At 38.1% G+C, this 26,627-nt stretch overlaps 1 protein-coding gene across 7 annotated transcripts in view; it reads left to right on the forward strand.

The window, feature by feature from the left end:
• The window catches only part of TAOK3 (TAO kinase 3), a 235,342-nt gene that overhangs the window by 130,090 nt on the left and 78,625 nt on the right, over nt 1–26,627 (forward strand). For all 7 annotated transcript variants that reach the window (XM_010368266.1, XM_030939977.1, XM_030939973.1 and 4 more), the window contains 6 exons: nt 3,894–3,965; nt 5,341–5,442; nt 9,440–9,485; nt 10,559–10,655; nt 13,522–13,635; nt 15,728–15,819. In XM_010368266.1, coding sequence (XP_010366568.1) covers nt 3,894–3,965; nt 5,341–5,442; nt 9,440–9,485; nt 10,559–10,655; nt 13,522–13,635; nt 15,728–15,819 — 523 coding nt within the window. The remainder of the gene's footprint in view (nt 1–3,893; nt 3,966–5,340; nt 5,443–9,439; nt 9,486–10,558; nt 10,656–13,521; nt 13,636–15,727; nt 15,820–26,627) is intronic.

Below are 26,627 nucleotides of genomic sequence, written 5' to 3' on the forward strand. Positions count from 1 at the left end.
CTCCCAAGTAGCTGGGATTACAGACGTGTGCTACCACGCCCTGCTGATTTTTGTATTTTTAGTAGAGACAGGCTTTCACCATGTTGGCCAGACTGGTCTCGAACTCCTGACCTCAGGTGATCCACCCACCTTGGCCTCCCAAAGTGCTGGGATTACGGGAGTGAGCCACCACGCCTGACCTGCCTCCTAAATTAACATAATTTTTTATATTTGTGTATAAAATAGCAAAAGGTATAGCTATAAAATGTTTAAAAATATCAACACATAATAGTAAGTTCTTAATAAGTATTTCTTGCATCAATGACCTTGGTAATAGTTACTGAGACCATTGAGACTATTGGAATAGTTACTGAGACCATGACTGTCAGTTTCAAGAAGAAAACTTGAAATGATAGAGGCTGTAGTCATTCATAATACTATATGCAGTGGAAAGCTGAGACCCCATTGATACTTTCCTTTTTCTGTACTAAAACACTGATTTTTTTTGTTTTTTAAGTTTCAATCTAGCATGTTTTGACTTTTAGCCAGTATAAAAAGTTCACATCTATAGCATAATCAACATTTGCACTAAAAAGTTCACATCTATAGAATAATCAACATGGAAATGTTTTTCAAATTTCAAGTCTCTGCCTATACATTAGGATGTATAAGTGAGTGGAAACGTTAAGTTCTAGTCAGTGATTATCCTATAAATGTAAGAAATATATTTTCATTTTAGGGTGGTTATTTTTTCATGTTTTTAGGTCCAAATATAGCATTGATTATAAATAATCTTAATAAGCAATTAAATAATACTATCTGATTTTATTTCATGGGCTTTTCTTTTTTTTTAGTAATGGTTAATTATTTTTTAAAACCTCACAAGGTAAAATTTCTCATTGCCTCAATATTTCCTAAATCTTTCCCAGGCTCCTTAAGCTGCACTATATATATTGATGCCTCAAATATCTACTTTTCAGATATAGTCCCTCTAACCTTCATTGTAATACTGAATTTACATCAGCTTTTATTTGTGATTGCTGTATAAGCACAGTTTGGTGTTAAAGTTTAAAAGCCAGAACAGTGTGAGAGATTTTTATTTTTAACAAAAGTCAGTCTGTACTTTCTAAATCCATAAAATATCTAAAATATGCTTTTGTGGAGTTCTGCATATCTGAAAATTATGACTAGTGGATAACTCATTAATATATAATAGGTACTTTTAATGCTTGTTTAAAAAAATGTCTTGTAGTATGTTATTGTGGGTTTTTTTTTTCATTTTGACATTCCATAAGAATCTGTGGTCAAATTATTTTTACATAGTACATTATTGTTTATTGTTTGAATTAACCGTTTTTAAAAATCATAAATCATTGTTATATCTGAGGAGGTTCATTTTAAATTAGTCGTATTTAAGAAAATGATTATGAATTTTTCTCTAAAATTGTTAACCTGACTTTATCAGTGAATGAATTCCAATCTTTTACTTCAGAACCACTGCGATAGCTTTATTGGTCCACAATGATAATAATATCACAGAAGCAAAATAGCTTACCTACATTAGGGTTATGGCACTGATGCAGGGGTAGTCTTTTAATGTCTTGTATTTATTTTTATGAAAATTTTAAGAAAACTAATAGTTTTAAATATTTTAAATAAGTTGAGGCTGGGAGCAGTAGCTCACGCCTATAATGCCAGTACTTTGGGAGGCTGAGACGGGCAGATTACTTGAGGCTAGGAGTTTGAGCCTGGCCGATATGGTGAAACCCTGTCTCTACTACATATATAAAAATTAGCCTGGCGTGATGGTGGGTGCCTGTAATCCCAGCTACTCAAGAGGCTGTGGTGGGAGGATTGCTTGAGCCTGGGAGGCAGAGGTTGCAGTGAGCTGAGATTGTACCACTGCACTCCAGCCTAGATGACAGAGCAAGATCCTATCTTAAAAAAAAAAAAAAAAAAGTGTGTGTGTGTGTGTGTATATACATACGTATGTATATCTTGAGTAAGTTGAGAGGAAAAGACTATTACTTGAATTATTAATGGTTTTCATGTGTACTTTCAATGAAGTTATATTTGGAGTATGAAGAAGACAAGTAGACATAATTGTGAGACAAGGCAACCTCTATAGATAAAAAATACATATATATACATACATAAATGTAGATATGTTTATATGTAATATAGTCTTATTATAAAATGTAAGTAATCCTGAAAACGAGAGTCCCCCTTAGGATTAATCTTACTTTCTGCTATACTGTTCAATACAGTAGCAAGTAGGCACATTATTCAAATTTAAGTTAATTAAAATTAAATAAAATTTTAAATTTATTTTCTCAGTCACGCTGGCCACATTTCACATGTTACTCTGTTGGACAATCTAGAAACAGAACTGTTCCATCATCATAGAAAGTTCTATCGGCCGGGCGCGGTGGCTCAAGCCTGTAATCCCAGCACTTTGGGAGGCCGAGACGGGCGGATCACGAGGTCAGGAGATCAAGACCATCCTGGCTAACACGGTGAAACCCTGTCTCTACTAAAAACTACAAAAAAAACTAGCCGGGCGAGGTGGCGGGCGCCTGTAGTCCCAGCTACTCGGGAGGCTGAGGCAGGAGAATGGCGTGAGCCCGGGAGGCGGAGCTTGCAGTGAGCTGAGATCCGGCCACTGCACTCCAGCCTGGGCGACAGAGCGAGACTCCGTCTCAAAAAAAAAAAAAAAAAAAAAAAGAAAGTTCTATCAGATAGCACTGCTCCAGGGATTATCATTGATATATATTCTGGTATAAATTCTTTTATGATTTTTTCTACACATATACTCACATTATTACTATTTTGCAAAAATTGAATTCTACTTTATAGCTTGTTTATGACAAAAACGTTTTTAACATCCTTTCATATTACATTGCACATAGATTACCTCATTCCTTAAGTGGTTATTTCATTATATGGTCATATCATATTTATTTATTTAACTGGTTCTCCATTTATGGACAGTCTACAAGGTGAAACCAGTATGGATAATTTGGGAATATGACATTTTTTGTTTGGTTTGATATATTAAACCCTGATCATTTTTTATATTACAATCTTTGCATGTATCCAGAAAAGGATACAGAAAAACTATACATTAAAATGGGAGTGGAAATGTCTATTTAGCCTATCAAAAATTGAAGCATCTTTGAACTGTGATACTGCAGTATGGAGATATTATTTTAAATAATAGTATCAGGCCAGTTACAGTAGCTCACGTCTGTAATCCAAGCACTTTGGGAGGCTGAGGCAGGTGGATCATGTGAGGTCAGGAGTTTGAGACCAGCCTAGCCAACATGGTGAAACCCTGTCTCTACTAAAAATACAAAAGTTAGCCAGGCGTGGTGGTGGGTGCCTGTAATCCCAGCTATTTGAGAGACTGAAGCAGGAAAATAGCTTGAACCCGGGAGGCGGAGGCTGCAGTGAGCCGAGATTGTGCCAGTACACTCAAGCATGAGCGACACAGCTAGACTCCCTTCTCCAAAAATAAAATAAAACAAAAAAGTCTCTAGCTGCCAGGTGCAGTGGCTCACACCTGTAATCAATCCCAGCACTTTGGGAGGCCGAGGCAGGTAGATCATTTGAGGCCAGGAGTTCAAGACCAGCCTGATCAACATGGTGAAACCCCCTTTCTACTAAAAATACAAAAAACATTAGCTTGGCATGGTGGTGCGTGCCTGTAATCCCAGCTACTTGGGAGGCTGAAACAGGAGAATCGCTTGAACCCAAGAGGTGTAGGTTGCAGTGAGCTGCACTCCAGCCTGAGGGACAGAGTGAGACTGTCAATAAATAAATATATAAATAAATAGTCTCTAGTCAAATATTTAAGTTAAATTGGCTGAAACATCACTAATTCTTTTTCTTTTTCTTCTACCCTCTTAACACAGGCTACAAATGCTCACACCAATGAGGTGGTGGCAATTAAGAAGATGTCCTATAGTGGGAAGCAGACCCATGAGGTAAGATAGAGACAGTTGTATACCTAAACTGAAATAAGCAAGTTAGTATGAAATTAACAAAATTCTTTAAACCTTTTTTGAAGCAATTTTTTTTTCCTTCTTGTGGAGCATATAATAAAAGATTCTGGAGTTTTTCATACAAATGTGTGAACATTCATAATTATTTTTAAAAAGGCTAATGTTCTAGCTCAATTAACTATTTTGCAGGCTGGTTGAGGTGGCTCAGGCCTGTAATCCCAGCACTTTGGGAAGCCAAGGCTGGAGGATTGCTTGAGCCCAGGAGCTCAAGACAAGCCTGAGCAATGTGGTGAGACCCCACCTCTACAAAACATCAAAAAAACTAGCTGGGTGTGGTGGTGTGTGACTATAGTCCAGCCATTCGGGAGGCTGAAGTGGGAGGATTACTTGAGCCTGGGACATGAAGGCTTCAGTGAGCCATGATTGCAACACTGTACTCTAGCCTGGGTGCCTGAAAAGAGAAAAAAAAACTGTTTTGCGGACCAGAACATAGGTATGTGTAATGGCTTTTTGTAATGTTTTTGGTGATAGGCTTGTGTTTACATGTATTCAAACTAAAGAAATAGCATGTTTAGGCCAGGCACAGTGTCTCAAGTTTGTGATCCCAGCACTTTGGGAGGCTGAGGCAGGCAGATCACCTGAGGTCAGTAGTTCGAGACCAACCTGGCCAACACAGAGAAACCTCGTCTCTACTAAAAATACAAAAAAATTACTTCGGTCTGGTGGTGCACGCCTGTAGTCCCAGCTACTTGGGAGGCACGAGAATCACTTGAACCTTGAACCAGGCAGCAGAGGTTGCAGTGAGCCGAGATCACGCCACTGCACTCCAGCCTGGGCAACAGAGCAAGACACTGTCTCAATTAAAAAAAAAAAAAAAAAGGCCGGGCGCGGTGGCTCAAGCCTGTAATCCCAGCACTTTGGGAGGCCGAGACGGGCGGATCACGAGGTCAGGAGATCGAGACCATCCTGGCTAACACGGTGAAACCCCGTCTCTACTAAAAATACAAAAACTAGCCGGGCGAGGTGGCGGGCGCCTGTAGTTCCAGCTACTCGGGAGGCTGAGGCAGGAGAATGGCGTGAGCCCGGGAGGCGGAGCTTGCAGTGAGCTGAGATCCGGCCACTGCACTCCAGCCCGGGCGACAGAGCGAGACTCCGCCTCAAAAAAAAAAAAAAAAAAAAAAAGAAAGAGAGAGAGAGAGAGAGAAAGAAATAGCATGTTTAAATAGCTTCTTCATTTATTAAACGTTTACTTTATGTCCATTTATAATAATATAAATAATATATATGTATGCTTGATAGGAAATACTATTTTCCTATCAAAAATTAAATTAAAATGTTTCCTTTCTGACTTCAATAGAAATGGCAAGATATTCTTAAGGAAGTTAAATTTTTACGACAATTGAAGCATCCTAATACTATTGAGTACAAAGGCTGTTACTTGAAAGAGCACACTGCTTGGGTAAGTCGAAAGACCTCTGTTATCTTTCTTTTACTGTTACATTGTTTTTCTTTTTTTCTATTATCTATTTGATAATAGAACTATTAATTTCTGTTCCATTTAACTTTTGTTATCAGTATTTAATGTTTGTTAATACCTTAGTGTGTCATATGGTATACATTCCATAAGATTAAATGATATCTAGCCTATGGAAATTCCATTCTATAAACACTCAAAAAGAGATGGTGAAAAGTTGACATCATTTTATAATTATATGTTTGTAAAAGCAAAAGGCCCAGCCTTATATTCTCATCCTAGAATTTTTATCTTTGTCATTTCTCATCCTCCACTCCAGTTCCCCCATATTTGGAATTGTCCTTGATGTTTTAATTGCTATGTGATTTTTACCAAACAGGGGCCACCATATGATTAAAATAAGACTTTTGTTCCACTCTGTCATCTTAGTGTGATATATATATGTGTGTGTGTATGTGTATATATATGCATGCGCACGCACACACACACACACACATATATTTTTTTTTCTTTTTCTTTCTTTTTTCTTTTTTGAGACAAAGTTTCACTCTTGTTGCCCAGGCTGGAGTACAGTGGTGCTATCTCAGCTGACTACAACCTCTGCCTCCCGAGTTCAAGTGATTCTTGAACCTCAGCCTCCCAAGTAGTTGGCACTACAGGCACACGCTACCACACCCAGCTAATTTTTTGTATTTTTAGTAGAGACAGGGTGTCACCATGTTGGACAGGCTTGTCTTGAACTCCTAACCCCAGGTGATCCACCTGCCTCAGCCTCCCAAAATGCTGGGATTACAGGCATGAGCCATTGTGCTCGGCCCTTAGTATATTTTTATACGATTGTATTTCTGGCTTTAGGTTGGCACATTAGGCACATTTAGGACATGAAAATGTTATGTTTTCTACTTTATCAAATTGTACATTCCTACTTAAACTCCAATTTAACTAACATTTATTGTTTACCATGTACCAACTCCTTTCCTGTATGTGATCTCTAATTATGGAATGGAATTTTTGTTCCTAAATAGACTATCAAACAGTATACAAACATACACATTTCTGTTCAAGCAACTCTTATGTAGAGCTATTGCTTCCATTCCGAAAATAAGAAATTAATCAAAGAAGTATCTCGTTATCTAGAAATCAGTTCTCTGGCAATCTCAGCTGTCTTGAAGGAGTTAAGAAAGGGATTTCAAGCAGGCAGAATAAATGTTACAAAATCCAAGTGCTAAAATCTCATGTATTTCAAGTCTTCAGAAAATCCTCCACACTGTTACTTGAAGCTTGTTTTCTCTCTTTTTTTTTTTTTTCTTTTTTTGAGACAGAGTTTTTGCTTTTGTTGCCCGGGCTGGAGTGCAATGGCGCGATCTCAGCTGACCACAACCTCCACCTCCTGGGTTCCAGTGATTCTCCTTTCTCAGCCACCCGAGTACCATGCCTGGCTAATTTTGTATTTTTAGTAGAGACGGGGTTTCTCCATGTTGGTCAGGCTGGTCTCGAACTCCCGACCTCAAGTGATCCACCCACCTTGACCTCCCAAACTGCTGGGATTACAGGTCTGAGCCACTGCACCCAGCCACCCATTTATTCTTAGATTATATAGACTGCTAATAAGCTTGGCTACCTGGTTTCTGTCTACAACTGATCTGATAGACCAATCAGAAACAGCTCTGAGGAACTGAGCTGTTAGATACATGCATACAAGCAGGCACAAGAATAATTTGACCATACGGAAAAAGTCAGGGGAGCTAGAAAGCAGACCTAATAATTTAAAGGCAGAGCAGCCAGAGCTGTTTAGTGTCAGGAGCAAACAACCAGCTCAGGTGCCTTTGTGTTATAGAATAATAGGGGAAAAAATATTTGTGACAAAAATGCTGAGTTTTTAAACATGTAATTTAAAAAATTTAATGCAGCTAGAAACATATTCATTCTATTCAGTTTTAAAGTTCTATATTCACATTTCATATACTCGGTTTAAGGAGGTTACATATGCATATTCCGTTACTTTTAAAAATTAGAAAATTATGTGATAAAATTTAGAAATGCTTCCATCAAAATTGATTAAAGAAAAAGTAGGGCACATAAAGGCTAGTGTTCATTATAACATTTACTCATGTGGAATCTTCCATTTCATAATAAGAAATAAGTTTAATGTTTCTGAATCTGTTTAATGTCAAGCCGAAAACTATATATGGTTTCTAAATTTTAAACTTCTAAACCTTTCATTGTTCTAAATTATTCCAGAAATGCAAGGTACATACTACATAAATATATAACTGTAAAACTATAACATATAAGACATAATTTTATGTAATATGTAACTATTATAGTATTATAAGTATGTTATATCTAATTTAATTGCATTCCATATAATATAGAGATAGTACACTTATATTTATAATATTAATATGTTCATATTATGTATTGATATTGATATTTATAATATATAACTGCAAAAGTATAATCGTTTCTAAATTTTAAACTTCTAGACTTCTCATATTCTAAATTATCTCAGTAATGCAAGGTACATAATATAAATATATTTTCACATTAATTTTTTTAATGAAAGGAACCAATATGTTGATATTGGTTTTGTCTAGTTTATTATAGGAAATTTATATTGCATAATAAGCATGTACTATTCTTTTAAATAATAAAGTAATAATTTGTAGGAGTGTGAATGCTTGCATGTGTGTGTGGAGATTGGTTGCTGAGCCATGATAGTTTTGACCTTGACTACAAATCAGTAGTCTTGGACACCTAAAAATCTAGGATAAGAGTAAAGAAAGAGGCCAGGCGCAGTGGCTCATGTCTGTAATCCCAACACTTTGGGAGGCCAAGGCGGGCAGATCACCTGAGGTCAGGAGTTTGAGACCAACCTGGCTAACATGGAGAAACCCTGTCTCTACTAAAAATACAAAATTAGCCAGGCGTGGTGGTGCATGCCTGTAGTCCCAGCTACTCAGGAGGCTGAGGCAGGAGAAGTACTTGAACCCAGGAGGCGGAGGTTGCGGTGAGCCGAGATTGTGCCATTGCACTCCAACCTGGGCAACAAGAGTGAACTCCGTCTCAAAAAAAAAAAGAGTAAAGAAAGAGGTTTCTCATTTTTACTTTTAGAAAACCTCCACAGATTGCAAACCCAGTAACTATCGATAACCTCCACCTCTTGAGTTCCAGCGACTCTCTGGCCTTAGCCTCCCAAGTAGCTGGGACTACAGGTGCAAGCCACCACACCAAGCTAATTTTTAGTATTTTTAGTAGAGATGGGATTTCACCATGTTGACTAGGCTGGTCTTGAACTCTCGACCTCAGGTGATCCGCCTGCCTCAGCCTCCCAAAGTGCTGGGATTACAGGTGTAAGCTGCTGCACCCAGCCTATCAATAGTATTATAATATTATTCTGGAAATATTTTAAGATCTAAATTTAAATAACACATATATCTCAGGGATTCAAGGTAATGTAATGATACATAGCAGGCTACATCTTCAGATTAAGTTAAAAATTATATCTGTTTCTTGTTTAAAACTTTTTAAAGTGTGAGAAAAAGGAATTTACTACTTACTGGTTTGTTTTATGTAACTGGTATAACCCCAATATAGATTTTACTGGCTCACGTATTTGTTTGCCACTTTCTGAGTTACAAATTTTTAGTACAACATAGTCACCTGAATCCTTTTTGAAATACAGTAGTGAAAGAGTTAATAAATAAATTGGCAATCTTGGCTTCACCATTTATAGTAAATATTTCTATATCTAGTCCCCCAATAATCTTTAGGCCAATTTCAAGCAAGAAATAATAAAAAGTGGGATGATGAAAATTATAAAAATCAATTAGTGTCAGATGATGAAAATTCAGTCCAAGTGGAGGTAGATCAGAATATTTATTCACCTAGTATTCTTAGTTCCTTGGTTGGTTGGTTAGTTGGTTTCAGCGGTTTTTTAATTAACTTTCATTATTCTGAATATTATTTTAATCTCTTATAGTTGGTGATGGAATATTGCTTAGGCTCAGCCTCTGATTTATTAGAAGGTAAGAAAGAAGGAATTAAACTCTCCTTTCTGTTTTACTTTTATCAGAATATTACCTACCACCATACTAAAGTGTAGTTTGGGCAGACTAATTGAACGATGGCTTGGGCTTTAGGGTTGTGTGGATAAGCTGTGCACACTTCATCTCTTCAATGCCACTGAAAGTGTCTGAGTGATGTTAGCAGTCTTCCTGCTGTTTTAGTTCATGGCCCATCCAGGGCAGGTCCTACCAAAATGTTTGGCTAATGTGATACGGTATGTGTAGCCAAAAACATCATATTCATGGATATATATGAAAGAGAGACAGTCTCACATTATATTGATATTACTCCCTTTCAGAAATCTTTACTGACCCAGTTCCTCCCTGCAGATGCTGCTATAACCAGAGGCTGTGTTAAAAATTTACTTAAAAAAAAAATATCTTGAGCCAGGCACAGAGGCTAACACCTGTAATACCAGCTACTTAGGAGTCTGAGCCAGGAGGATCACTTGAGCCCAGAAGTTCAAGGCTGCAGTGAGCTTTGATTGGAACCCTGCACTCCAGCCTGGGTAACAGAGTGAGACCCCTGTCTCAAAAAAAAAAAGAAAAAAAATTAAATCACTGTTGATCTCTGAATAGAAATTGCTTATTAGCTGCTTTCACAAATAATGAAAACCTGTAGTTTGAAGGGGTAATTAAAGATGGCTTTGAGGCAGGGGAGAATAATGTAACTTAGAACACTCCAGACATTTAAAATGTTGGAAGGAACTGGTTAATTTGGGCCTGGTTAATTGGAATCAGTGTGACTTGGCTTGCAACTGATAAGTAAATTAACAATACATCATTTAAGGAATATCAGGCTTTGTTTTATTTTTGTTTTGAAGGGTCATTTGTGTTGATGCACTTGGGTTTCCTGTTGTCTGATCACTTATTCTCTTCTGTAGAAAATCTGTATCCTATATATTTAGGTGAATGTGTTCCCAAATTGTCATGTGAGAAAGTATGTAACTCAGTCTGGTATAGCTGTATAAAATAATAAAATGAGGAATGAAACTGATCATCTACTGACTTTTTTTTTTTTCCCCCTTCTTCAGTTCATAAAAAACCACTTCAGGAAGTGGAGATCGCTGCCATTACTCATGGAGCCTTGCATGGACTAGCCTACCTACATTCTCATGCATTGATTCACAGGTAAGATTAGAGACCAGTTATGTTTCATTTCAGTTACAGGACTGTCTATTCCAGGAACCTTGAAAATTAGTGCATGCTCCAATTTAAGTTGCCTAAGCATTTATGGGAAGCAAATAGATTGCTGCTTCTGGATATAAAGGATAAAGTTGCCAGAATTCAGCTTCTGTCTCTTATTCTCTCCTATGTATCCACAATTATATCATCTTTGTTCAGTAGGTAACTGTTCTCCAGGCTGAGTGTTGCAGAGAAATTTGAAAAGGGGCCCAGCGATCTTCAGATACTGTGTCATGAAGAAAAGAAAAGAAAATTAACCTTCCCTGCGTATATTTATCTCCTAGCAGAGTTATTGTTCCTTCCTACTACAAATAACAAGCTAATCTTACATAAATATATGCTATTTTGTAACTTTAAAATATTTCATATTTCTGTATAGTTCATATGGATACTTAGGAAGATATTATCCTTACTGTATTTTGGCAGATGAAGAGACCAGGGCTCAGAAAGACTGAACTTGCCCAGAGTTTCACAGAATTTAAGTAATATGTTAAGAATTGAAACTCAAGTTTCTTAACTCCTATTCTAGGGCTTTTCTCTGCCTTGTATTTTCTCTACCACAACACCATTCTCCTCCCTGCAACCTGCCTCCCTCCATTAACTTCTAGAGAAAGATGTTACCAATCTTTCCTCCTCTCAGTAATGAACTTTTAGTACAGTTACATTAGTGAATGAGGGGAGGAGCAGTGAAATAATAGGTAGGTATAAAGAATCTGAGATGCCTCACAAATGAAAGAAAACAACTGGCATTTACTAGGAAGAAGTGAAACTATTGGGTTATGGTTCCTCTTTTGCTTCTGTTTTAATCACCCCAGTGTAGCCATGACCACTTTACTGGTACCACAAAAGCAGAACTTCCTAAAGATAGGCAGACTGAAATCCTGCTGGGAATTAAGGACAAAGAGTGAACCTAATCATGTTAATAAATACTGATGAAATAAAATTATCATATTGTCTATGGATCTGACAACTTTTTGTAAATATATGTCTTTGGTACCAAGGTGTTAATACTACTGCCAACTTGCTTGTGATTAGTTTGCCTGCTCTTTTTTCTTTTTTTTTTTTTTTTATATACTTTAAGTTCTAGGGTACACGTGCATAACGTGCAGGTTTGTTACTTATGTATACTTGTGCCATGTTGGTGTGCTGCACCCATCAACTCGTCAGCACCCTGCCTGCTCTTATTTAAAGCTACAGTTCAGTTTTTTGTGCCATTACCTTAATCTACACATTAACTTCATGTTTTAGTCTCTATTATACTTTATCTTCTTTAGTATGTAAAATAATTTGTTGGCCGGGCGCGGTGGCTCAAGCCTGTAATCCCAGCACTTTGGGAGGCCGAGACGGGCGGATCATGAGGTCAGGAGATCAAGACCATCCTGGCTAACACGGTGAAACCCCGTCTCTACTAAAAAAAATACAAAAACTAGCCGGGCGAGGTGGCGGGCGCCTGTAGTCCCAGCTACTCGGGAGTCTGAGGCAGGAGAATGGCGTAAACCCGGGAGGCGGAGCTTGCAGTGAGCAGAGATCTGGCCACTGCACTCCAGTCCGGGCGACAGAGCGAGACTCCGCCTCAAAAAAAAAAAAAAAAAAAAAAAAAAAAAAAAAAAAAAAAAAAAAAATTTGTTGAAGAGTCAAAATACTTATAAAGAATGTTTTTTAAAATTGAAAGTAAATACTATGTCTCAGATTTTTATTGTTTTGATTTAAAAGGCAATTCGATCTCCTAATTAAAGATAAGTAAATACATGTTTCTGTTGTGAAGAAAAATAAATAATGCATTTTTTTTTAGTTCTGTCTGCCAATGCCTAATGTCACCATGAGGAAGGAAACTGAATTTTCAAGGGAAGTTTTTACAAAAGTTATTTTGAAGCATTTGAACCTTATCATTTTCAGCTTGACATAAATTTTCCTCATCTTCTCTGTTTTATCTTTTCACTGACCATCAACTTCCAATTCATGGTTTCTAGTGCTCGCTACACCTCATGCCTTTTTTTAAAAGAATAAGGAATCCATCCACACCTTCTCATTCTCAATTACCATACTGAAAAATGAATTTTTTCAATTATATTTTTAAAACTTTTTACTATATAATACCTGTATTAGCTTTAGTAGTAAGCACGTGCAATTCTTTGTGGTAATTACAATAGACATGCAATTTCCTAACCCCTAATCCTTGTTTGTTTTGATCTGTCAGGGTCTTCTTTTTACTATACAGAGTAATTTTTAAAATATCACCTTCTATATAACATGTACCTCAAATGCCTTAGAATTGCAGTTACAATTAAAGGCAGAGAGAAAGGGTCACAGGCAAGAAAGAAAAGGTACGTGTGTAGTTGAGGTTTATTGGTAGGTGGTCAATACGGAATCACTGCAGGTTTGTTTAGGCTCCAAAAATGTCCCATAATTTGGAAAAGCAGAAAAAGCAGTTACAATTGGCACCGATTTTCTCAGCACAGGGAATACTATTGATAACTGGATTTAGCCTTTAAGAATATGCCTTTGTAAGTATAGCAGCTGAATAGGTTTCCTTGTTCCCCACGTCTGCCTTTTTTCTCATTGTATTCCCTCCCTCTGAAGAAAGCTCTACCGTTAAGTAATTACTGTGACCTACCTGCAAGTACAACCAGGAATCTGGGCCCCTTACGACATACAGTAATTACTAAATCTCCTGGCCATCTGAGCAAGGTGTTTTTTTGTTTTTTGTTTTTTGTTTTTTAATAAACTTTTTGTCTTATTAATTGCATGCTCTGACCTATTCCATAATCAAAATTGAAAAGTAATTTTCTAACCCTTTTATTTTTTCCTATAGGGATATTAAAGCAGGAAATATTCTTCTAACAGAGCCAGGTCAGGTAAAACTAGCTGATTTTGGATCTGCCTCAATGGCTTCTCCTGCCAACTCCTTCGTGGGCACACCTTACTGGTATGTAGAATTAGGCTGTATGACATAGTTTTAAAATCTGCATACATGAACTCATGGTACTGGTTTGGCTCGATTTTGTGACAGTGTCTTACCAATGTGCCTCAAAATGAGATTTCATTTGAGAAGGATAGAAAACCCACTGGCATAAAAAGAAACACTCTGGCTTAGTATAAAATTTACAGTGACTTTACATTGTGTCATTAAGGTTGGTGTCACTGTGTGTAAACTGAGCAGGATTATCAATTCGCTGACCAAGTTCAGGTTTTCGATTTCATTTGCAGTTTCTTTTGAACTTTTCTCTTGAGGCAAAAGCCTCCAGGTAAGGACAGGGCAGCTTCTTTCACCTTCCCTCATTAGCCAACAAGCAGAGATGGTACCTTTCAGTGAAAGAAATCCAAGTTCTTGTCTTTGTTGAGTTCTCTGATAGGTTACCTAGCTTGTCAGTCTGGCTCAAGAGTTTTTCACCCTATTCTTTTCCAGATTCTTTTCCTTCCTTTCCTAGACACGTTGGAATTTCATTATGCCTTACAGAATGACTTAGACCTCTGCAAAATTACTTGCCTACTAAAAATAGTCAGTCTTTCAATTTTTTTTCTATCACCAAATAACATTTACCAAGCAACTGCTTACACATCATAATAGAGTACAGTTCTGTTCAAAGCATATTAAACGGATAGGGCCCCTGCCCCCCCTAATGAAGATGCATTATAGACAAACAAGTAAAGTAAAATCCATTACCACAACCTGGGGTTTTTGTAGGTTTTAGTATCTTTGGAACAGCTGATTATATTGCTTTATATGACTCCATAAAGTATTTTTCATGTTGTTTAATTATTTTAAAAGAATATGGCCAGGCATGGTGGCGCATGCCTGTAATCCCAGCTACTCGGGAGGCTGAGGCATGAGAATCACTTGAACCTAGGAGGCAGAGGCTGCAGTAAGCCAAGATGGCGCCACTGCACCCCAGCCTGGGCTACAAAGTGAAACTCTCAACAACAACAACAAAAAAGAGGCCAGGCGCAGTGGCTCACGCCTGTAATCCCAGCACTTTGGGAGGGCGAGGCAGGTGGATCACGAGGTTAGGAGATTGAGACCATCCTGGTTAACATGGTGAAACCCTGTCTCTACTAAAAATACAAAAAATTAGCCAGGCATGGTGGCAGGCACCTGTAGTCCCAGCTACTCATAGTCCCAGCTACTTCGGAGGCTGAGGCAGGAGAATGGCCTGAACCCAGGAGTCGGAGCTTGCAGTGAGCTGAGATCGCACCACTGCACTCCAGCCTGGGCAACAGAGCCAGACTCCATCTCCAAAAAAAAAAAAAAAAATTCCTGCTTTATTTAATTACTTTAAACAATATGAAAAATACTTTATGGAACTATATAAAGCAATATAATCAGATTTTGCAAAGTAATTATTTAAGTATTTTATGTATATTCATCCTTCACAAATATCTGTAAAGTTGCTATGAGAATTATCTCCATTTTACAGAAGAGGAAACTGATGTACAGATAGGTTAAGTAACTTGCCTGAGATCAAACTGATAGTAAGGGGTGGAGCCAGTCTTTACTGAAAATAATGTATTGTGTCATGTAAATCACCAAGTAGATTATACTTTGAATAATGGTTTTCAAAATTATTTGTGTAAGGAAATAATCTCTCTAGCAGATACAATTTCAGAATACCCTTAAGAACAGCTGTTTCTGGCCGGGCGCGGTGGCTCAAGCCTGTAATCCCAGCACTTTGGGAGGCCGAGACGGGCGGATCACGAGGTCAGGAGATCGAGGCCATCCTGGCTAACACGGTGAAACCCCGTCTCTACTAAAAACTACAAAAAAAAAAACTAGCCGGGCGACGTGGCGGCGCCTGTAGTCCCAGCTACCCGGGAGGCTGAGGCAGGAGAATGGCGTGAACCCGGGAGGCGGAGCTTGCAGTGAGCTGAGATCCGGCCACAGCACTCCAGCCTGGGTGACAGAGCGAGACTCCGTCTCCAAAAAAAAAAAAACAAAAGAACAGCTGTTTCATTGAATCACTTTACTGGAGAAATTTTTATTTTCAATCTACAACTTGAGTTTTGTACCTTATGTTTGGTAGGATGGCTCCAGAGGTGATCTTAGCTATGGATGAAGGACAGTATGATGGGAAAGTTGATATTTGGTCACTTGGCATCACTTGTATTGAATTGGGTGAGTAAAGAGTTATTTGTTTTCATTGTATTTTTAAAAATTATATTTTGCAGATTAATTTTCGTTGTATTTTTAAGAATCATTATAATTAGGAGTTATTCATCTGGCTATTACTTAATGAGTTACTGGTATATGTGTGCTAGGCAATGAATTTATTACATTTTTTATACTCTATAACACAGAAAATTGCTTTCTCTCTGCTACATTTTCATGTTATTAATTTTTTTTTTCTTTTTTTTTTTTTTGAGACAGAGCCTTGCTCTGTTACCCAGACTGGAGAGCAGTGGCGCAATCTCTGCTCATTGCAACCTCTACCTCCCAAGTTCAAGCAATTCTCCTGCTTTAGCCTCCTGAGTGCAGGATTATAGGGATTATAGGCGCCTGCCACCAAGCCTGGCTAATTTTTGTATTTTTTTTAGTAGAGACAGGGTTTTGCTGTGTTGGCCAGGCTGGTCTCAAACTCCTGAGCTCAAATGATCTGCCTACCTCTACCTCCCAAAGCACTGAAATTACAGATTTGAGACACCACGCCCAGCCTCATGTTATTAATTTAATTGAAGGAGTTGAAGCAGATATGGCAGTTAACGAATGAAATACAAAATAGTACACAGTAATATATGAAAAATACCCATTCTCCATACTATGAGTGATAATATATGTCCTACCTTTATGGGAGTTTCCATTACCTTAATTTATACTCCAACTTGTATTAGAGAAATCTGAAAAAGTAATAGAAAGCTTATCAGGGATCTGACTCTAAAATTATATTTGACCCATGTAGAGCACAATTGTGAAGAAAACCTTGTGTTAGAAGATAAACCTCAGCCATGAAGTTATTCCCCAAATATTGTTGCAGTTATCTAAAATTGCCTAAAGTGCCACAGAATCTCTCCTTTGGTTGTATATTTTGAACTTTAATATATCTTAAACTTACTTCTATCCAGTGGTATACTGGTAAATTTAACAAATGAATCTCTTGTGGAGAGGGGGAAAGGCCTTGATTTGTAGCTTTGCCAATTTCTAGGGTGTAGATACTCTACTATAGCCAATGCTATCCACTAAATGTGAAACTGGGGAAAGATGTGCACAATGGGCCTTCCAAAGACAGTATGAGCTAGCTACAGCATAATACTGCCTTTATCTACATATTTTTGTAAATTTTAAATCAAAAATGTTAAAACTTTTTTTAAAATCTGTTTTTTAAAAATTCTTTTTTTTCTTTTTTTTTTGAGACAGAGTCTTGCTCTGTCACCCAGGCTGGATTGCAGTGGCACAATCGGCTCTGTCTCCTGGGTTCAAGCAGTTCTTCTGCCTTAGCCTCCCAAGTAGCTGGGATCACAGACATGCACCACCACACCTGGCTAATTTTGTATTTTTAGTAGAGATGGGGTTTTGCCATGTTGGCCAGGCTGGTCTCGAACTCCTGACTTCAGATGATCCACCTGCCTCAGCCTCCCAAAGTGCTGGGATTACAGGCATGAGCCACTGTGCCTGGCCTACAAAAATTATTCATCTAATTTTTGAAGATATTAATTTCATGTAATTCTATTCAGGTTTCCAAATTGATCCTATAAGAATTTCTGAGTTCTAGTTTGATTCACAGACTACAGTTTTCTCTCTTCCTAAAATGTTAGGCCAACTTTGGATACTTTATATTACATTGCCAATGTTTCATTGACCCCTTCCAACAAAAACAACATATGATAAAAATGCACAATTTGTCTGGATTTTTTTTTTTTTACATTAAGGAAGTATTAATTTACAAAAAAAACAAACAAAGAATTCCTGGAGGAAAATTTGAATATTTACTTATTTTTTTCAATTAGGTAGCAGAATCACAAGGTTTGTAAATCAAAAAACATAAAAAGACATACAGTGAAAGGTATTCTTCCACCCCTGCCCTATCTACACAGTTCCTACCCCACCCCTGCCAACATACATAGGGAACCACTTTATTAACTTGTGTGTCCTTCCAGATCTTCTTAGTCAATATACAAACAAACATGAACATACACTTCCTATATTCCTTTTCACACCCAAGGTAACGTATATATGTGGTTCTGTACTTTGGTTTTTCACTTAATAATATCTTGGAGATCTGTTTTATAGGACTAACTTAGACATGTTTTTCATCATTTTAATAGCATCATATTATTCCATTACATGGATATACCATAGTTTATTTAACTCGTCTTGTATTGATGGATATTGAGGTGATTAATTTCTTTTTTAGGTTATAATATGGTGCTACTCTTTATTTCACTCCAAAGGAAATTGATCAAAGTTATTCATATTGATTTTGGGGGCCACTCAGCAGAAATATTTGCATGTTTTAAAAAGGGCTTATAACGAACTGCCAGCAATACTATGTAAAACTTCACAAGGCAGGCCGGATGCGGTGGTTCACGCCTGTAATCCCAGCACTTTGGGAGGCTGAGGAGGGCAGATCACGAAGTCAGAAGATGGAGACCATCCTGGCTAACACGGTGAAACCCTGTCTCTACTGAAAATACAAAACGAATTAGCCGGGCATGGTGGCGGGCGACTGTAGTCCCAGCTACTCGGCAGGCTGAGGCAGGAGAATATGCATGGCGTGAATTCAAGACGCGGAGCTTGCAGTGAGCTGAGATCGCGCCACTGCCCTCCAGCCTGGGCGACACAGCGAGACTCAGTCTCAAATAGATAGATAGATAGATAGATAGATAGATAGATAGATAGATAGATAGATAGATAGATAGATAATAAAAAAGAACTTCACAAGGTAATCCCAGAAGTCATAGGACCAAAATTAGCTAAAACAACTTTGAAGAAATAGAATTTGGACAGAAGAATCACTGCCCCAAAACCCATACCATAATAATTAAATCCATATGGTATTGGTGTGGGAAAAGACTAGTATCCAATAAACAGACTGGGAAACTCTAGTATGAGTCAGATTTTGAAACTCTAGTATGAGTCAGAAAAGCCATTACAGATCAATGGGGAAAGGATGGCTCATTTGATAAATAATACTGAGAAATTTGTTAATTATATGATAAAACTAAAACTGGATTCCTAGCTATGTCATACACAAAAATAAATTTTAGATTGATTAAATGCCTGAAAGTAAAACTTTAAAACATTTAGAAGAAGCCCCCCAATGCCTCAGTTTCCTCATCTGTAAAATAGAAATAATGATAGTACCCACTTTGTGGGGTTGTTATGAAGATTAATTCGTATCTATAATATGCTTAGAACATGGCCTGGCATATAGTGTTATTATTATTATTATTTTTTTTTTTTTTTTTTGAGACAGAGTCTCACTGTGTCTCCCAGGCTAGAGTGCAGCGGCGTGATCTTGGCTCATGGCAACCTTCGCCTTCCAGGTTCAAGTGATTCTCCTGCCTCAGCATCCCTAGTAGCTGGGACTACAGGTGCATGCCGCCACGCCTGGCTAATTTTTGGTATTTTTAGTAGAGATGGGGTTTCATTGTGTTAGCCAGGATGGTCTTGATCTCCTGACCTCGTGATTCACCCACCTCAGCTTCCCAAAGTGCTGGGATTACAGGCGTGAGCCACCACTCTGGGCCTAGTTTTGTTATTATTATTACTCTAAAATACCTTTACAAGTATAATGAAGAACTTTTCTAATCAGTGTTTTTTAAAACATAATGACAAATATGATAACTTTTCCTACTTTAAAATATAAAACCATGTAAAGCACAAACATTAAAAGATAAGCCATGGACTAGGAGAAGGTAGTTGAAATACATTTAACCAACAAAGTATTGGTCCAAAATTTATAAAGAACTCCTACAATTTCTTTCTGAAAAAGAAAAAGCCGGCCAGATGCGCTGGCTCATGCCTGTAATTTCAGCACTTTGGGAGGCCAAGGTGGGCAGATCACCTGAGGTCGAGTTTGAGACCAGCGTGGCCAACATGGTGAAATCTTGTCTCTACTAAAAATACAAAATTAGCTGTGTGTAGTGGTGCATGCCTATAATCCCAGCTGCTAGGGAGGCTGAGGCAGGAGAATCACTTGAACCTGGGAGGTGGAGGTTGCAGTGAGCCTAGATCGCGCCACTGCACTCCAGCCTGAGTGACAAGAGCAAAACTCTGTCTCAAAAAAATAGGAAAAAAAAAGAAAAAGGAAAAGAAACAGTAGAGAAATGGGTAAGGAATATCATTAAGTGACGCTAAGGTAGGAGAATCACCTGAACCCAGGAAGTCAAGGCTGCAGTGAGCCATGATCACACCACTGCACTGTAGCCTGGGTGATGGGAGTAAGACCCTATCTCAAATAAAAATAAAAAGGAATATGATTAAGTAATTCATTGAAGAGGAAACCTAAATGGACAACAAATATCAGAAGACACTAAGCCTCATTAGTAATTAGAGAAATGCAATTTGAAACAATTTCACATTGATGAGATTGGCAAGAGTTTCAAGTCTTCAAATACTAAATTTGGAGAAACTGCTAAGGAAGCAAGAACTCCATATGCATACACACTGGAAAGTGCGTACAAGGGTGCAATTGTTTTTATAGTAGCCAGAAAAGGTAGAACTAGCCTAAATTCTTATCCAAAAGAGAATGTATAAATAAATCATGGAATACTGTATCATAGTTAAGAATGAACTGGATCTACATGTTTCATCATGGATAAATCTCAAAACCATAACATTGAATATTTAGTGAACAAATAAAATTGCAAAAGTAAAGGTACGGTATGATGCCAGTTATGAAAATTTTATAAGTTCTTTTATATACTGTTAGAACTATTTATATACTGGCCAGGTACAGTGGCTCACGCTTGTAATCCCAGCACTTTGGGAGGCCAAGGCAGATAGATCACCAGAGGTCGGGAGTTTGAGACCAGCCTGACCAACATGGTAAAATCCCATCTCTACTAAAAATACAAAAATTAACTGGGCAGTGGTGGTGCTTGCCTGTAATCCCAGCTCCTTGGGAAGCTGAGATAGGAGAATTGCTTGAACCCAGAAGGTGGAGGTTGCAGTGAGCCGAGACCGTACCATTGCACTCCGGCTGGGCGACAAGAGCAAAACTCCATCTCAAAAAAAAAAAGAAAAAAAGGTATATATACTAATAAAACATAAGAATACAGTTGTAAAGATATAATTCTAGAACAGTAAACTCTCTGGAGAAAGGAAGGCAAATAGAGCTATATCTACTTTCTTATTTTTTTAAGAAGAAAAAGGACCCGAAACAAATATGACAAGATTATAGTAAATCTAAGTGATAGGTGTCTGTTATAATATTCTGCAAAATTTTATGTATTTTAAATATTGAATAATTGAACTTTTCAAGAATTAGAAATAAATATATATTCCTTTGGGGGAACAAAACTATTCTGTGCATAGCATAGAGTTAGCAGTATGGAGTAAGTTTTAGAATTAGACACCCTGGATGTGAATCTTGGCTTTACCAGCACTTAGCTGGCAGGACCACCATGTGTGGCTGTAACATAATGCCATCAGGCATTCACATAGTCTAGGATGCAAATGATCCCTCCTGGAGCTGTGTAGCATGTTGATTCTGGCTGTGTGATGCAGATCATTTTGTTAACTTCCCTAATCCTCAGTTTCTCATCTAAGTAAAAATAACAATGAATATATCATAGATATTTACAGACTTCAATAAGATAACTTAGGTAAAGTATTTAACATAGTGCCTGGCATATAGCAAGTGCTCAGTAACAGCTACTTGTATTCATATATAGGATTATTTTTGGTTTTTGTAATTTATATTTTAGGCCATATAAAATTATGCTTTTAGAGGTCACAGTACCTCTAAAGGGCCATAACTGAGGAGTTCCTACGATGTCTCAGTGTTATAGTAAAATATAAAGTAAGTAATATTTTATAAAAATAAACCAAAATTGGCCGGGTGCGGTGGCTCAAGCCTGTAATCCCAGCACTTTGGGAGGCCGAGACGGGCGGATCACGAGGTCAGCAGATCAAGACCATCCTGGCTAACACGGTGAAACCCCGTCTCTACTAAAAAATACAAAAAACTAGCCAGGTGAGGTGGCGGGCGCCTGTAGTCCCAGCTACTCGGGAGGCTGAGGCAGGAGAATGGCGTAAACCTAGGAGGCGGATGTTGCAGTGAGCTGAGATCCGGCCACTGCACTCCAGCCTGGGCGACAGAGCGAGACTCCATCTCAAAAAATAAATAAATAAATAAATAAATAAATAAATAAATAAGTAAATAAACCAAAATTTTACTTATAACACTGAGACCATCGTAGCAACACCTCCATTATGACCCTTTAAAAGAATGTGCCACCTGCGTTGAACTTTACAGTTAGTGCCTACCCGTGGTTTTAACCAGATTTTTCTTACCAAAATCTTTCTGAAATTTGACATGGATTCTTCCCTTTCCAATCTTCTTCAATGGAACAAGCTACATATACCCTTTTAAGATGATTCAAGATCATCAGCACATCAGGTTTTGTACCATGTAGGTGTAAATGACTAAAATGTCAACAGCAATTGACACTGGACACAGGTACAGACCCCATGAGATACCTTAGTACTTCTCTTAAGACAGCCCCTTATATGTGCTTTCTGATTTTACCTTCTTATAAAAATGAATTGAAATATGTATAACTACATGTTCTCTATATCAGCCTAACTTTGATTGCATTTTGTAAAATGATTTACTGAATTAAAGGACAAAGTAGCCTTCTCCCAAATTGTCTAATCCTCTATGACAGCTATTTCTGCAAATTGATCAAAGTGGTAGTATCAAACTGTGCTAAAGAGCATAGACTCTGCAGTCAGATAAACTTCAGTTCTTGTTTTGCCATTTTGTAGTTGTCTGACTTTGGTCAAATTATCTCAAGTCTGTAAATTTTTTTTTTCTTTTTTTTTTTTAGACGGAGTCTTGCTCTGTCACCAGGCTGGAGTGCAGTGGCACAATCTTGGCTCACTGCAACCTCTGGTTCCTGAGTTCAAGCGATTCTTCTGCCTCAGCCTCCCAAATAGCTGGTACTACAGGTGCCTGCCACCACACCCAGCTAATTTTTTTTTTTTTTTTTTTTTTTTGAGATGGAGTCTCACTCTGTCACCCAGGCTGGAATGCAGTGGCGTGATCTCAGCTCACTGCAAGCTCTGTCTCCTGGGTTCATGCTATTCTCCTGCCTTAGCCTCCCAAGTAGCTGGGACTACAGGTACCTGCCACCATGCCCGGCTAATTTTTTTGTATTTTTAGTAGAGATGGGGTTTCACCGTGTTAGTGAGGATGGTCTCGATCTCCTGACCTCGTGATCCGTCTGCCTCAGCCTCCCAAAGTGCTGGGATTACAGGCATGAGCCACCATGCCTGGCCTAATTTTTGTATTTTTAGTAGAGATGGAGTTTCACCTTATTGGCCACGCTGGTCTTGAACTCCTGATCTCAAATGATCCACCCACCTCGGCCTCCCAAAGTGCTGGGATTATAGGCATGAGCCATCGTGCCCAGCCCATTTTAACATCTCTTTAACACTAGGAGGCAACATGGTAAAATGCATTGAAAGTTGAAATTGCCGAGAGAGTAAATGATGTTAAATGTTCTTACAACAACAAAAAAATAGTAAATCTTATAGTTGGCAGCATTTTTTCTGTTAATACATATTATGAAATAGTGGTGAATATTAAATAGTAGTACACCTTACAGTCAGTGACATCTCGAACTCAAAGAAATGTGATAGTAGATGCTTAGTAAATATTCACAAAATAAAATTATTACCAAGAACATTTAATTTATCTGCAATTTCTTGAAAATTATTATATCTGTAATGTTATAAGTCATACAAGTACCTCTTTGACAGCTTTACCATACATTTTCATCTCCCTAGTATTAATTTTGCTAATGGACATGTAAAAGAAGGGTTGTTTTTTTTTTTTTTTAACATGCAAGATGAAGGTTAAACTGTTTCAGATATTCCGTAAGCAATGATTTTGCTATTTTCTTTATATTTGGGGCATAATGAAATTCTAAACGTTAATACAAATAGTATATTTTTAAGTTGTACTTTTTTTTTTTTTTTTTTGAGATGGAGTCTCCCACTTGTCACCCAGGCTAGAGTGCAATGGCGCCATCTAAGCTCACTGCAACCTCCACCTCCCAGACTCAAGTGATTCTCCTGCCTCAGCCTCCCGAGTAGCTGGGATTACAGGCACCCACCACCACACCCGGCTAATTTTTATATTTTTAGTAGAGACAGAATTTCACCATGTTGCCCAGGCTGGTCTCAACCTTCTGACCTTAGGCGATCCACCCACCTCAGCCTCCCAAAGTGATGGGATTACAGGCATGAGCCACCTCGCCCAGCCCAAGCTGTACTTTTAATATCGAAATTACATGGAAAGTTGTGGATAGTCCTGTCCCCTTCTGTTCTGGTATCTATCTCTTACATAATAGCCCATTATCCCCTTTTGTTATGGTGTCTATCTCTTCTACAATAGTATATATATTTTTAAAAACACCCTAATCTAGAAGTTGAATTGCTGGGATGGCATCAAAAAGCAGGATGATAATGTTACTGACACTGTCCCTCTTTCCTAAAGATCAAACTCTACAGCTCCTAAGTGGTTAATCCTGTTTAAGAAATTATCTTTGGGTAAAGGATTATAAATCATGCTGCTATGAAGACACATGCACATGTATGTTTATTGTGGCACTATTCACAATAGCAAAGACTTGGAACCAACCCAAATGTCCACCAATGATAGACTGAATTAAGAAAGTGTTGCACATATACACCATGGACTACTGTGCAGCCATAAAAAAGGATGAGTTAATGTCCTTTGTAGGGACATGGATGAAGCTGGAAACCATCATTCTGAGCAAACTATCTCAAGGACAGAAAACCAAACACTGCATGTTCTCACTCATAGGTGGGAATTGAACAATGAGAACACTTGGACACAGGGTGGGAACACCACACATCGGGGCCTGTCGTGGGGTGCAGGGAACAGGGAGGGACAACATTAGGAGATATACCTAATGTAAATGATGAGTTAATGGGTGCAGCACACCAACATGGCACATGTATACATATGTAACAAACTTGCACATTGTGCACATGTACCCTAGAACTTAAAGTATAATTAAAAAAAAAAAAAAGAAAGAAATTATCTTTGGGTAAATTGATCTCCTGTTGACAGAACTAGTTAAAACTCTTGGAGGCTGAAGTTGTCCAGTCACCAGATAGTTTATTTTTCAGGATTATATTCAGGAGAAGTTAATCTTGGTTCTCTTCTGTTTAAATTACAGGCATTTAATTCACCAGCAAAGGTCATGGTAGAAAGTGGCAAATAGTCTGTCGGCACTGTCAGGGAATGAACTGTGTCCAGAAATAAGTTCTTCAGGAAAAAACAAAACACAAATATAAATGTTATAGGTTCTCTGCCTGGAATTTTCTTCTTATACATTAGCCCCTTATAGTTTATCTATTAATAAATGAATATTGTGATCGCCGTTGGGGAGAAGGGGTTATATATAGTCTTCTAAAGCTTTTTCATTTTGAAATACTAGTGCTATCTACCTTAAATGTACAGAGTTATTGAAGAGGTACCATGACCTAGTAAAAAGAACACAGGCCTTGGAGTCTGATAGGATTGGGTTGAAATTTCAGTGTAAACACTATGTGATTTGGTTTCATTATTTAGCCTAGCTGAGCCTCAGTTTCTTCAGTTGGGAAATTGGAAAAATCATACCTATCTTGCCAAGCTACTATTTTGAGAACTATGAATAACATATATAACATGCCTAAGGCAGTGAGTGCCTGGCATACAGTAGGAATTCAGTAAATGGTAGCGATTATTTTGTTATCATTAGTTACTATGGTTGTCAACCATATTTGTTCATAAGAAACCTTATGGGCTGGGCGCGGCAGCTCATGCCTATAATTCCAGGACTATAGGAGGCCAAAGTGGCCAGATCGCTTGAGGTCAGGAGTTCTAGAGCAGACTGGCCAACATGGCAAAACCCTGTCTCTATTAAAAATGCAAAAATTAGTCAGGTGTGGTGGCACACACCTGTAGTCCCAGCTACTTGGGGGGCTGAGGCATGGGAATTGCTTGAACCCAGGAGGTGGAGGTTGCGGTGAGCCAAGATTATACCACTGCACTCCAGCCTGGGAGACAAAGTGAGACTCTATCTCAAAGGAAAAAAAAAAAAAGGCCAGGCATTTTGGCTCACGCCTGTAATCTCAGCACTTTAGGAGGCCGAGGTAGGCGAATCACGAGGTCAGGAGATCGAGGCCATCCTGGCTAACACGGTGAAACCCCATCTCTGCTAAAAATACAAAAAACTAGCCGGGTAGGGTGGCGGGCGCCTGTAGTCCCAGCTACTCGGGAAGCTGAGGCAGGAGAATGGCGTGAACCCGGGAGGCGGAGCTTGCAGTGAGCCGAAATGCCACTGCACTCCAGCCTGGGCGACAGAGCGAGACTCCGTCTCAAAAAAAAATAAAGAAAAAGAAAAGAACCCTTATGCTTTTTCAGGTAGTGTTTGTCTAAAGATAGGTGTACTCTTTGATTTTTCTTAGTAAAATTAAGCCCATTAGACACTGATTTATTTTATTTTGTTTTTTAAATTTTTTTATTTCAATAGCTTTTGTAGTACAAGTGTTTTTTGTTTACATGGATGAATTATATAGTGATGAATTCTGAGATTTTAGTGTACTTGTCACCTGAGTATTGTACATTGTACCCAATATGTAGTTTTTTATCCCACACCTGCTCCTACCCTTACTCTTCTGAGTCTCCAAAGTCCATTTTATTACACTGTATGCCTTTGCGTATTCATAGCTTAGCACCCACTTAT

The sequence above is a fragment of the Rhinopithecus roxellana genome, chromosome 10 (assembly GCF_007565055.1).
Source record: "Rhinopithecus roxellana isolate Shanxi Qingling chromosome 10, ASM756505v1, whole genome shotgun sequence".
Taxonomy (NCBI): Eukaryota; Metazoa; Chordata; class Mammalia; order Primates; family Cercopithecidae; genus Rhinopithecus; species Rhinopithecus roxellana.